This window comes from Xiphophorus maculatus, chromosome 9 (genome assembly GCF_002775205.1).
Source record: "Xiphophorus maculatus strain JP 163 A chromosome 9, X_maculatus-5.0-male, whole genome shotgun sequence".
In the NCBI taxonomy this organism is placed as follows: Eukaryota; Metazoa; Chordata; class Actinopteri; order Cyprinodontiformes; family Poeciliidae; genus Xiphophorus; species Xiphophorus maculatus.
In genome coordinates, this window is record NC_036451.1 from 22618351 (window position 1) to 22631837 (window position 13487).

Genomic DNA, 13487 nt, shown 5'->3' on the forward strand with positions numbered 1-13487 from the left:
AGCTAATAGCGACGGCCTTTTGTGGCGCGTTGACCGCAGCAGCGTCTGTCTGGATGTGCAGTCAGGACCAGGAGTGGTGGGATTGTGATGCAATGCGCTCCATGGGAACAGACTTCTTTCTTAATGACATAATTATTGTTTTCCGCCATTGTTTTCGTCCGGATTTACCGCATCTACCTTTTTTCTGGTGCAGAATTACGACGCGTGTCACGTCAATGACATAAAAGTTGGATAAATTGCGGCATGACCGTTCAGTCTTTGAAAACAATCGGATATGTGTCCAATTAATTCTTTGCCATCTTTTACCACCATTCCGTTCCCTGATTTTCGGCTACTCACATTCATCTCCTCAAAGGGAGTCTAGAAGTGAATCACTGGAGCTTTGTGGTTTCTCTCTGGCCTCCATATTTAAACTCAGATTTCTCTTTGTACTTTCTGAGAGAATCTTGAATATTTTAGCCAGCCAATCAGTCATTTGACCCCTCCTGCTGTCCCTACTTCCTCAGAAGGTGTAATTGTCATTCTTTGTCTGCGCTCTCGCGGCTGCACTCATAGTTATCTAGCATTTAACTAAAGTGACTTCATCTCCTCCTGCGTGGAGCTCGCTTCACCTCATCTCTGCATTACTCCTCTTTGATCCTCCCTGTTCTTCCCCTGATTTCACAGGAAAGTGAAGGATACGCTGCCGTTGTTCCGTCAGTTCTTCAGCTCGGCCTTCAGCCTCACTCATGTCAGCTTCGCGTCTATGAAGCTGCCCCCGGACGTTCTGAGGTATCCGACACATCGTCTTCCATTTCTTTACTCGAGTCGCAGCTCTTTTATCTCACGTCTGCTGCGAAGAAAGCACAAGGGAAGCATCTGCATGTGTGAAGCCGTGCCAATCGGGTCCGTATTTAACTCTCGTTTTCTTTTTCAACCGCTTTGTGGTCACAGAGCGGTACTGTCGGGGCTGACCACCAATCCTCACATCACCGACCTTCATCTGGACATCAGCGGCTGCGAGGTAGGAAGCCATTTTTGTTCTTTCTGCGGCAGATTAAATGGGTGTTACTGTACGTACCTCCATATGCTTCCAATTTTACATACATTTGACACAATATGCTTCCCTGCTTCTGCAGCGATGAAGCTCTGTTTAAAGACAACGTAAGTTTCAGTTTAAAAAGTGTGACTTAACGCAAAAAGACAAAGCAAAGAAATTATACTATGCAGCTGAATAAATTAACTACTTAACTGGCGGCGATAAAGGCAGAGTATTCAAGCAAACTAGATGTGTCCCATGGATGGGACACCGCCGGTTAAGGGGTTAAAGTGTCTGTTGAAAGATGTGAATCAAGATGGGAATAATATTATGTAGCAACTTGTGAAGCATCTTACTACACAACATGTAAATAACATGTGGAACTGGAACAACAGGCTTCCACATGTGAAGAAAAAATCCAAATGTGTTTCACATGTGGAAATAATGTAGTGCAGTGAAATGTGAAAAACATGGGGCAAAGTTTTCAAATATGCATCAAATGTGTGAGTATGTTGAAATGTATGAAAATTAGAAAATTTAGTTTTCAAAACAGATAAAACCTTCCACATACTGAACTTTTCCCGCGTGTAGTTCATTGTGTTGCGATGCGAAGCGGACTTAAAAAAATGATATGTAGCATATTACGCAGTAACATGTGAAACTGCTTTCCACATGACTTGTTACATGCAAAAGTTATACCTAGTGGTAACATGTGAAGCTTATATTCTGTAGGTTTGTGAAACGCATGTGGCAAAACGTGCCTCAAGCGGAATGTCTTCGCATGTGTGTTTCACATGTGAAAATTATTGTTATGTGAAAAATCTTCCCCGTGCACCCGTCCATACGAGAATGAAATCCTTTAGTTCCATGTGAAACGTGGAACTGTGGAAATTATGTCACACAATAACATGTGTAACGTCATTTTCCACAAATCTGTGAAAATTATATCCTGCACTGTAAAAAAAAACGGCCTCATTTTACGGTAAAAAACTGGCAGCTGAGTTGCCAGAAGTTTACCGTCTTTATACGGTAAAAGTCTGGCAACCAAAACTGCCAGTTTTTTACCGTATTTCTAAAATACGGTAAAATTCTGGCAACCAAAGCTGCCAGTTTTTTACCGTATTTCTAAAATACGGTAAAATTCTGGCAACCACAGCTGCCAGTTTTTTACCGTATTTGCTAAATGCAGGATTTTACCGTATTTTTGAAATACGGTAAAATTCTGGCAACCACAGCTGCCAGTTTTTTACCGTATTTGCTAAATGCAGGATTTTACCGTATTTTTAAAATACGGTAAAATTCTGGCAACCACAGCTGCCAGTTTGTCACCGTATTTTGTAAATGCAGGATTTTACCGTATTTTTAATATACGGTAAATTTCTGGCAACCACAGCTGCCAGTTTGTCACCGTATTTTGTAAATGCAGGATTTTACCGTAATTTTAATATACGGTAAAATTCTGGCAACCACAGCTGCCAGTTTTTCACCGTATTTTGTACATGCAGGATTTTACCGTATTTTTAATATACGGTAAAATACCGTACTTCCTAAAATATTTTAAAAAAAATAAAATGTGGTTTTGCCGTAGTAAATACGGTCATGCTGACTGAGGCATAATATCTACATGAGTGAAAAACACATCCAGACTGTATGATATATTGACATTTTATTGTAAACCCTCCCCCCCAAAAAAAACTTATGGTAAATTACTGGTCTCTGTTCCTACCAGAATTTTACCATACAAATTATAGTACAACAACCAAGGAAGTGTAACTTGTCAAGCATTTCTATACAGAAAGTTATAAAGAAAATAATTTCTAATTAAACAAAAATACAGATTACGAGTAATCCACTTAAAGAAACAATTTCTATTTAAAAAGTCAAGTTAAAAAAAGAACTGATTCTATTTTATGTCCAGTTTCCTCACGGTATTACTGAGATCTGGAAAACAAAAACAAAACAAACAGTATGTGTCCACATAAGAGATAACATATTGTAGAAGACAAAATGGTGATAAAAGGATTCTTGTTCTGGGTTGAGAGTCACAAGTCGCTGAGATCAGACGTTGCTCAGGATGGTTGTAGTCTTCCCAGTCACAGGTTGAAATTGAGACTCGCATGTTGTCAATCGGGTGTTTCCTCTCTGCTGGAAAACAAAAAGAAAAAGTTAGAAAGATGCACTACATGAACATCTTATTCGCTTAAATGTTTGTTTCACCTTTGTTGACTTGCATATGGACACAGGTACTTCAACCAGGTGGTGTGATCATTTCTGACTGAAAATTCAGTAGTTAAACCTTTGTTTGTTGTCAACAGGTGTGATCCTCTGGTCTGCAACCAGACAAAATACACAAACAAAAAACAAATAAAAACAAATATAACTGTTTTAGGCAATTTATGAAATAGATACTCACCATTTATCTGAGTCTCATGAAGGCCAATAGGCTGTCTTCAACCATTTATGTAAGTTACATTTCCTGCAAGCTAGCAGAAACAAAGCTGTAAATGTGAACACTTTTCATACAGGCAAACAAATTGATACAGCTGAGACAATTTATGCTAGGTTAGTTTTTCTCAGTCACTTTTGGTGCATTTCTCGAGTCATTGTTGGCATTTACAAAACAGTAAGCGCATTTCTCAAAACAATTTGTAGAAACAGGAAAAATAGCATTTGTTTGCTTTCAAAATCCTTAGTTCAGCTCTTAAAATCCTGTCTGTTAACATATCAGTGACTCAAAATAATAAGTTATAGTCTCTCTATGTACAGATAAGACAGTCAAATCGATTAGTCATGAGAAGAGACTACAAAAGGATCATTTACGCCAGTGTTTCTCAACCCTGGTCCTCAACGCCCCCCTGCTCTGCATGTTTTAGATGTGCCTCTACTCCAGAACAGCTGATTCAAATGATTGGATGACAATCAAGTACTGCAGAAGCTTGTTAATCATCCAGAGATACAATTCAGGTGTGTGGCAGAAGGGAAATACCTAAACCTGCAGGACAGGGTGACGCTGAAGACCAGGATTGAGAAACACTGATTTACGCTTTTGCTATAATTTATTCATGGACCATGCCATGGTGATTCAGAAAGAAAAAGACAGAAATGCAGAGAACAAAAAAAGTAGAAAAGGAGCCACAGGACAATCTCCTCAAGGAAAACTGTACAGTGCTGTAGAAATTACATTACATTTTAATTTCCATAGTCACTTTGTTCCTTAACTCCACTGAGGAATCTTTTTTCCTCAGTGGGGTTAAGGAATGAACAGTAGGGTGGGAGGACCTCCATCAGCATCATGTTGTGGGTCTCAGCCATGTCCTGATGTTGGACTGATGGAAACTGGCAGATGTCCTCAGCCTCTTCTGACTCTTCTTCTGCTTTCCTCCCAACTATTTCCTCCTCAGCCTCACTCCTCTTCTTCTCTCTGGCTGTTCACTCTGCCCAGATACTTGTTCATCAGTTCTCAGACATGTAACATTGTGTTGTGTTCTGACTATATAGAGCATAATGTTGCCAACTGATGGTTCACAAGATGCACCTCCAATCTGTTTCAGAAAACTGGTTGATCGTTGGTTGAGCTAATGGTTCATACACTGACCTGTTAGAGAAACTCAGGACTCACTTGGGAGCAATTTACCAATTCAGGACAGATTTAGAAAATAATAGAATATAAATTAATTAATATATGATTCACATTATGACAACTTTAAGACTTATGCATGTTAAGACTTACACAATGAACTGATGCTATTTTGGAAGTTGAGAATTCAACACAGACACGTTGTTGTCCTGTTGTCCTCATTTTCTGTATACACCCTTTATCCTCCGGGTCAAAATGACCCGTCTTCAATAAACCCCCAATATAAGCAGCTTAATTGAATTTTAAACACCAAATTCTATCTTGTATATTGTCACTCACCACAAAATGTGTGAATACTTGACTTTTCCCTCTCCACTTGAATTTCTATAGCTTAAGAAAAAAAATGTGCAAAATGAGTTTCGAATGCATTTTTATTCATCACAGTGACTAATTTTCTTTTACTTTTCTCCAGTGAACAAGAGGATGTACAATACAAAAATATGACAAATAACATAACCCATTCAACTAATTGGCACATGTAGGGCAGTATGCAAGTGCACAGCCTTTGCAGATATATTTCTTACACCTGCAGCACACAGTATGTGTTTTACAGTCTGAGGGCAGAACTGACATCTCTTCCTCTTACTTGGCTTAGCTGAGGAAGTGGCTGTGGTAGATGGATCCTCAGGTTGATCAGGAGCTGCTGCACTCTGAATAGCTTTCACAACTGCTGCTGAGGCTTCTGTGTGGGGGACATGCTTCCTTCTTTCAATGAGTGGAGTTACAAGTGCCTTTCCTAGCTGCTCCAGGAACACCCTCTTCTTGTTGTGCTTATGAGACATCCAGGTTGGGTTGATCTCTATCCAAATCACAAAGGCATTGTAGGAGGACACATCAATGATGTTGTGGAAGATGACCAGGGGCCAGCGGGCAGTCATTCTTCTGCAGCTATATGCTCCAATCACCTTATCTAGGTTGTCCACACCTCCTTTGTTTCGGTTTTATTCCAGGATGATGATTGGCTTCCTGTCCTCACGGTCACTAATGTCGCCGTCTTTGTGCAGTGTGCTCAGAAGAACTACATTCTTGTTTTTCTTTGGGAGGTAGGAAACTAGAGTGGTGGTGGGTGTGAAGGCAAACTTTGAGGAGAAGACCTCTCTCTCCTTTGACCCAAGCAGTGCAGGTGGGAGCTCAGGCTTGTTCTTTTGAACTGTACCAACCATGGTGATCTTCCTCTTCAGGAGCTGCTGTCCGAGTTCATAAGAGTTGAAGAAATTGTCACATGTCACATTGTGACCCCTCAGTCCCTCTGTCACATCAAGCACAACTCGCAACCCCTGGTTCTTCTCTGGGCATCCACTGGTTGACTTCCCAGTATAGACTTGCATTTTCCAAGCATAGCTTGATTCAGAAGCCACCCATGACTTGATCCCATATTTTGCTGGCTTGCTGGGCATATACTGCCGGAAAGGACAACAACCTTTGGACAAAAGACATTAGCATCAGTGATTAGTATCAGTGTCACAGAAAACAGTCAAAGAAATCAATAGTGAAAATCACTTTTATTACAAATATGAAAACAGATTACCTCTAAATGGAACCAGTTGCTCATCCACTGTTACATCAGGCTCTGGATTGTAGAGGTAGGGCAACCGCTCCACCCACTTGTCCCATACCTCTCTTATGGCTGCAAGTTTGTCTGTCATACGTCTTGCTGGTCTTGATTCACGGTCATCAAATCGCATCAGTCTTGAGTAGGTGTGAAAGAGTTTGACTGGCATTGTGGCTCGGAAAATTGGCCTTCCACTCTCTGCTCACTTCTGCTACTGATTGATCTGAGACACAACTAAAACTTTGTAACATTTTATGGTTTGTAAATAACTCTGTGACCTTGATTTCAACTCCATTTGCCTCACGGGTCATTTTGACCTGAAGACCATCTTTGTACCTTTTTTTGTACAGCTTACATGGAAATGAGAATAAAAGCAACACTGAACTTTTTCTATTGTCTGGGCCAATCTAGGAAAAGTCTTAAAATCTCAAGTTAAAAAAATTACATTTAGGGGATTGTTTGGGGGGGGGGGGGTTTAACACAGTGGCGGGTCATTTTGACCCGAGGACAACAGGAGGGTTAACATATTTTGATCAAGACGATAAAAGCAAATTACAATTATAAAAGCATAGAAGTGTACATAACCAGCTACATGATGTACAAAAGCAAAACTTGCAAAACTAATTTTTTTGATGTGCAGAAGTGACACAGTAATTTGAAGATTGAACAGGTAGTTTTAAGAATTTCAATTCTGTTCTGAGAGATGCACCCAAACTGAGAAAAGCTGTAAAATATTAATATTTAAATTCTCTTATCTTCAAATCCTTCAACTGTCATGGACCCAGTGACTTTAGTGCAAGTATTTTGGGTGTGAGAGTCAAGAGGTCAAAGGAAAATATTAAATAATATCTCTGATGCCAAGCTTTATACTTCTAAGTATTACCAAAGTATTGAAACAAAAGCTAACATGTTCTTCAGAGATTTAACTTGCATGCATGAACATTTCACACTCAAAGTAATTCAAATTAATTATTGAACCAAACTTGGAAAAAGTTGCTTCTGCCATTAACAATAACTTTAAGCACATGTAGTCTGAAGTAGACCAGAAATATAATCTATGCAGCCGTTCCTACAGAAACATTAATGGAAGTGTTGCATCTGTGAAGATTAAATGTTCCATATAGTAAAAATATCTAGCTGCAGTGCATGTACATAAACAGCATGGCTCAGAAACTACACATTTCTTTGTCAGTTGGTTAAAGTTAGCTAACTTCAGTTGAAACCGTGAAAGGGACTCACCTGTGATGTGTTGCCCTTCTCCTCCTGAACGTGCAAAAATAGCAGAAATTTGATTTCAAAGACAGTAGCAGCATCTTGACAAGGACCAGGCCTACTGGGCTCTCAGCACCCTAGTTAGCAACCTTAGTTAGCACAGTGACTTTACTGTGTTGAGTTCAGGACACCACTACAGGAACAGAGTTAAAAGAATCTTGCTGCTGATGCTGAAGGATCAAGCAGCAATGCAAACTAGATAATTATTTGTTTACATGACAAATAACAGTCTCCATTTACTGTAAACCCTACTATTTATCACAATTACAAAATGAAAAACTCTCTAGACCAGGGGTCCCCAAACTACGGCCTGCGTCATTTGGTCTGGCAATGCCGGATCTGGCCCGCCTCCTCATACCAGAGAGCATTCAGTGTATTTTTTCATATATTGTATTTTCTGGTTTGTGGATTTCTCTTCAACCACCAGGGGGCTCTTGAGCAGATGTTAAACTAACTTTCCCTCAAATATATACTAGTCAGTCCCAGTCACCGTTTCACTCACGGTTTTTTCCATTTCCATTCTGGGTAAAAATCTATCTAAAAGCGACCGCGAATGTGTCGTAGTCAGCAACCCCCCCCCCCCCCCCCCCCCCCCCCCCGTCGACAGTTTCAAAGACAGAACAGCCCCCCCCCCCCCCCGCCGACAATAAGTTTCTAAGGTATCTTTCTCCAAAAACTAAGACCGGCCCCCGAGCAGAGAAAGGAACAGCTATGTGGCCCTCGCAGGAAAAAGTTTGGGGACCCCTGCTCTAGACTATTCTCTACTAATAGCACAATATTCAAAACCAAGTGTGGGATTTGTGAAACTTCAATGATGGGTGACTTTACAACTTGTATGATTTTGGATAACACTAGAATTGTTCTTTATTGAAGTTTCACAAATCAGATAAAGGTTTTACAAATCCCACACTTGGTTTTAAATATTCTGATATGAGTTGAGAATAATCTAGTCCAGATTTGAAGAGTCTAGGTGTTGTAGTTTTTTAGCTAGAGTAAATTAAAGATGCTGATTGCAGTGAAAAATTAGGTGGAATTGCCCTTTAGCCATTTCCCAAATTGGAAGCAGCAATTGGAAACCAACTTCAGCTTCATTCAAGCAAGAGGGGCTAACATACAGTTCTCTTAATGTTAATGATCAAATGCTCTCATAAATGATGGTGGCGTTGGCTGTAGGAGTTTGCTTTGCAATCGGTGGATCGCCAGATCGATGCCTGGTCTACTGCTGAGATTTCAGTTTGGTGTATTAAAGGCATTATTAAAAAAGAAACCAAAATATCACACCAGCATTCTGTTCTTTGTAAAAAATTATTTTGCAGTCTTGTTTACGCTTTTACATTGTAGATCTAAACATCAGCAAAATTTGTAATTTTGGCTGATTGCTACTGTTAAGTTTAGGGTAATTAACTGCTGGCAATATTACAATTTTTTAAGAACTTTACAATTACTTATATTTTTACACTATATTTCTGTATTTTCTACATTCGTGACTGTCACAATTATTTAGGATATATGTTTATTCAGTTATGATAATGCCATGTATTTTCTACGGCAGTATAATGCTGTGAATATTCTGGTCAGTAACTGCTGGCATTTTACACTTTTTTACCGTAAATTTACTGCCTTTCTTTGCAGTTTCGACTTACGGTAGTTCCATGTAATTTCTACGGTAATGCAATGTTTTTGGGTACGACGGTCAAAAACTGTTGGTCTTTTACCATTTCTTACCGTAAATTTACTGACTTTCTTTGCAGTTTCGACTTACGGTAGTTCCATGTAATTTCTACGGTAATGCAATGTTTTTGGATACGACGGTCAAAAACTGTTGGTTTTTTACAGTTTTGTACCGTAAATTTACTGACTTTTTTTACAGTGTGGAGTAACATGTGAAGTATTTTTACAAATGACTCTGAGGGGCAACATGTGATCCACAAGTTCTGGAATGTTTGTTTTTTTTATGTGTGAAAATTGATTTATTTATTTTTAGTAGAAATCACATTGTCTCCACATCCGAAGCACATTTTTGTGACATGTTTACATGCTATTCTCACTGGGGTTTAGATCGTCGGCATATGTGGAACATGTGGCCACCTGTTTTTGCCATCTGCTCAAATGTTAAAAAGAGGAGATACAAACAATGTTTTTTCTTTCTATAGATAACATAAAGGTGTGGAAGATTTTCCCACAACTTTTAATATTTTTCTATGTTTTCTTTCTGTCTATGGCTTTACTGTAATATTTAGTTTCCCTTTATGTATCTTTTTCACTAAAGATACCAGCTTCACTCTTAATAAATAGCATATAGTGACTCAGACAAGATGATAATTAAATGTTTTAAACTCATTTTCATCTTGGGTCACATCAAGATCATGAATGTTCTCACAGGGCCGGTTGGTCCAGAACGTATTGATCAAATCCATTGACAAACTGATCAAGTATTGATAAATAGCTGTCTGCATTTAATAGGGTCTTCTTAAAATTAAATGATACTGAGCATTTTTTAATAATATTGGACATTAATTGTCTTCAGAATGACAATTCATGTTCATTTTGAACATTAATTGTTCAACAGAACATTATTATTCTGAACAACATTATTATATTTTATAAGGTATATCAAATATACCTTATCAAATATTTCCAATTTTGATATGTTTGTGCTCATCACATCAATCGTAGGTTCAAAGTGAGACACACTGCCCCCTGCAGGTGGGAGTTAGCATCACTTAAACCCAATGTTTAAATTTGTGAAAGTTTATGGTCAAAAATTGTTTGTGTTTTTGCAATAAACTTGCGAAAAAATGTGGGGGTCTTTTGATTTCGAGCAAATTTCCTATTGATGCAATTTGGCAGTACACAAGTACAAAACTGCTTTGATCTTTAAGGCTCTATTTATGGTTCCCTCTGGAGTCTAGAGGGGCCTCATAAAAAGCTGTGGCGGGCATCATTTGGCCCCCGGGCCTTGAGTTTGACACATATGATTTAAACTGTTTCTACACTCTATTTGCAGCTTCGTTAGAACCTCCTCAGGCCACCGCTTTCAGTTGCTTTAGAAAGTGTGATTTTAACAGAGCCGCCCTCCCAGAAACATAAACCTGAGTTATTTTCACTCACGTCTGACCCGTACTGGTCCTCTCCTCTGTCTCACGCTCAGCTGAGGTCTGCGGGAGCCGCCGTAATCCAGGAGCTCTTCCCCCGGGTCTTCTCTGTCGCCACGCTGGACATCTCCGACAACGGTACGGTGCGCGTCCTGCTGCGACCTTGACTTTTTCTGAAACCGTGGTAGGAGAAGACCCAGCGTCCCTGCTAATGGATCATGCCACGCTGAGCCCCGCATGTGTGTGTGCGTTGACAGGTCTCGATGCAGACTTGCTCACAGTGCTGCCTGCCCTTTCGAGACACCCTTCCCTAAAACACCTTCATCTGGGCAAGAACTTCAACATCAAAAACAGGTGCTACCAGCGTTCCATGTCACGCTCTACTGCAATTATTTATATGTGTGTGTGTGTGTGTGTGTGTGTGACTGCATGGGCTGCATGTGCCAGCTTGAATAAACACATCAGTAACTTTTTCTTCTTTTTTTGTTTTTTGGAGGCGGCAGCCGCCAAAATAACTCGCACCAGCCACGTTTTGTGTGTCTGTCTCCACGGTTTCAGGGTTCTGGACGAAGTCTTGCAGAAGCTGGTTTCACTCATGCAGGAGGAGGAATGCGTGAGTGATCGCTCTGAATTTAGCGACAGTCGAAAAATATATACGCCATCCTCAGTTATTTTGACCGCGTCTGACGTAAAGCTCAGATCACTTACCTTCATTATTAAAAGATGTATTCAGTGAAAGCGTCGCTTTCTTTCTGCGGCATATCAGCTTTTGGGGTCGCATCATTGTTTTATGATGTTTCGCTTTAGATATGTCACTGCGATGAATTATTGCTACCCCTCGGTTAGCGTTGTGGACACAGTTTCTACTTCACTACTCACACATATTGTAAATAATTCATGCATGCAGCGCGCATAGTCGTGTTGGCAAGATGTCACATCAGTATGCACAAAATTTTACTACCCCGTTTTATCCTCAAGGCTCCATCTTCCACTGTTCCCTTTCAGCTTTTTGTTTCTCAACTTCATCTTTAACGCTCCCCCCCTCTCCCTTTCTCCCTTCCCACACGCTTGATTTTTGCTTGACTTTAATTTGGTGCTTCCTTCTTCTGCCCCCTGCAGGCCCTGCAGTCTCTGTCCCTGGTGGACTCGCGCCTGCGCTCCCGGGGGACCGTGCTGGTCAACGCGTTGGGCAGCAACACCTGCCTGAGAAAAGTGGACCTCAGCGGAAACAACATGGACGACATTGGGGCCAAGATGCTCAGCAAAGCCCTGCAGATCAACACGACGCTCAGGTGAAGGAAACTACATGGAGAGGAGGGTTGTTGATGTGGGTTTTTTTTGTTTTGTTTTACATTGTTTACAATATAGACAGAGCCTTGGAAAATCTTCAAACTTCTATCTTTTCATTTTTCCGTGTTTCAACCACAAACTTCAATACATTTTATTAGATTATATTTGTAATATACTGACACAAAGAGGTGCAATTATAGGCCTGTCACAATAAACAATAAATCAATTAATCGCATGACAAATGAAAAGAAACTCAATCATTTTAATTTGCTTGATTTATTGTTTTTCTCTTTTCTTACTTTTTTTTTTTTTTTTTTTACCGAAAACTGAATGATGAAAGTCGTCAGTCTGGCGCTTTGGTCTCAACCATCCCTTTTTTTTTTTTAAAGATAATTTTGTCAATAATGACTTCATCGTTCATTTTATTTGCTGTTTCTGTTGTTTTCTTTCTTTATTTTGGATATATAAAATGTCTTTCAGGTCCAGAGTTTAAATGTTCATTAGAATTTAAAGTTTGCTTATCTTTAAGAACGTGTTCTTGCCGTTATCATCTCATTATTACTGTTATATTACTTGAAAATGGGCTCTAAACAACATTATTATTGTTATTTGCAATAAGCTCTGGGACAATTTGTCGTCTAGCAAAATGTGTTATTGTGACAGGGCCTGAGTGCAACATTAGCTCTGACCAGCTTCCCTGTCTGTGTCGACAGGAATCCGTCCCACAGCATAATCCTGCCACTACCACATGTCACTCTCACATGCTTGTATTTTGGGGGTTTAGAACAAAGGAGGGTAAATATAAATGCATACCACACTTTTCCGGTCGTCCGTGTTGCTCTGTGAAATGACGACAAAATACAATAAATTTTGTGGTTCTGACTTGACAAAATGTGAAGAAGTGTAGCGTGTGCATACTTTTGTAACAGGGTTTGTTTTTTTTGTTTTTGTTCCATCTCTCTCCAACTCACACACTCGCCCTGCAGGAGTGTGACATGGGATCGCAACAACACCTCCGCTGCAGGATTTCTCGACGTGGCCCGAGCCCTGGAACAGTAAGAACTGTAACGGCCTGCTTGTTCTGTGGAGATGTTTGCTGCAGTCATCAATAAGAGCCTTATGCCTTATGACTCCATGTAAGAATACCTCATAGGAAACTTTGCCTGTTTTCTTTCTGGTTTTGCCTCTCTGAAAACTGCAACATGAGCAGTTTATTACTTATTTCGTCTTGCTATCTTACATGGTCCAGACTCACCTCGGGGCTACCGAGGCCGTGGCTGCACAGATCAAAGCTTTACTCAGGAATGTGTTGGGGGGTGTGATATTTTGCAAACCCTGGAACCTTTGAGCCAGTTTAAATTTCTCTTCTCGGTCCTGTAGTGTCTGCTTTAATAACGTGACCTTTTTGTCTTTCTGTGCCCCCTCCTTTCTTTAGTAATTTTACCTTGCAGTACATGCCTCTGCCCCTAAGTGACATCAGCCAGGCGTACCGCAGCGCTCCGGAGAAGACAGAGCAAGCCCTCACTAAGGTTGGGGTTGCAATAACTGTCTGGATGATTTATTGACTGATGGTTGATAAAAAAAAAAAGGTAGACATGTGCCCTTCCGCAAAGAAGCACACCT

At 40.1% G+C, this 13487-nt stretch overlaps 2 protein-coding genes and 1 long non-coding RNA gene across 4 annotated transcripts in view; 1 reads left to right on the forward strand and 2 right to left on the reverse strand.

Moving 5' to 3' along the window:
• Positions 1-13487, forward strand: part of LOC102235690 (capping protein, Arp2/3 and myosin-I linker protein 3-like) — a 49472-nt gene that overhangs the window by 20755 nt on the left and 15230 nt on the right. For both annotated transcript variants that reach the window (XM_023339421.1, XM_023339422.1), the window contains exons 16-23: positions 667-771; positions 934-1003; positions 10631-10712; positions 10832-10928; positions 11133-11187; positions 11694-11866; positions 12851-12919; positions 13300-13393. In XM_023339421.1, coding sequence (XP_023195189.1) covers positions 667-771; positions 934-1003; positions 10631-10712; positions 10832-10928; positions 11133-11187; positions 11694-11866; positions 12851-12919; positions 13300-13393 — 745 coding nt within the window. The remainder of the gene's footprint in view (positions 1-666; positions 772-933; positions 1004-10630; positions 10713-10831; positions 10929-11132; positions 11188-11693; positions 11867-12850; positions 12920-13299; positions 13394-13487) is intronic.
• On the reverse strand, positions 2981-3579 carry LOC111609701. Its single transcript, XR_002753269.1, has 3 exons — positions 3432-3579; positions 3236-3348; positions 2981-3163 (listed from the first exon to the last, which is right to left on the reverse strand). It is a non-coding gene; the product is annotated as an uncharacterized LOC111609701 (long non-coding RNA).
• On the reverse strand, positions 5031-6519 carry LOC111609700 (piggyBac transposable element-derived protein 3-like). Its single transcript, XM_023339423.1, has 2 exons — positions 6184-6519; positions 5031-6075 (listed from the first exon to the last, which is right to left on the reverse strand). The coding sequence occupies exons 1-2, from the start codon at positions 6374-6376 to the stop codon at positions 5597-5599; spliced, it is 672 nt and encodes a 223-aa protein (XP_023195191.1). The 5' UTR covers positions 6377-6519; the 3' UTR covers positions 5031-5596.

What these genes read in the sequence shown, in the direction of transcription:
- LOC111609700 (XM_023339423.1), bottom strand. Translation starts at nt 6,376, where the DNA reads ATGCCAGTCAAACTCTTTCACACCTACTCAAGACTGATGCGATTTGAT. An exon ending in GCAACTGGTTCCATTTAGAG is followed by an intron (nt 6,076 to 6,183) that starts GTAATCTGTTTT and finishes TTTTGTCCAAAG; the next exon opens with GTTGTTGTCCTTTCCGGCAG.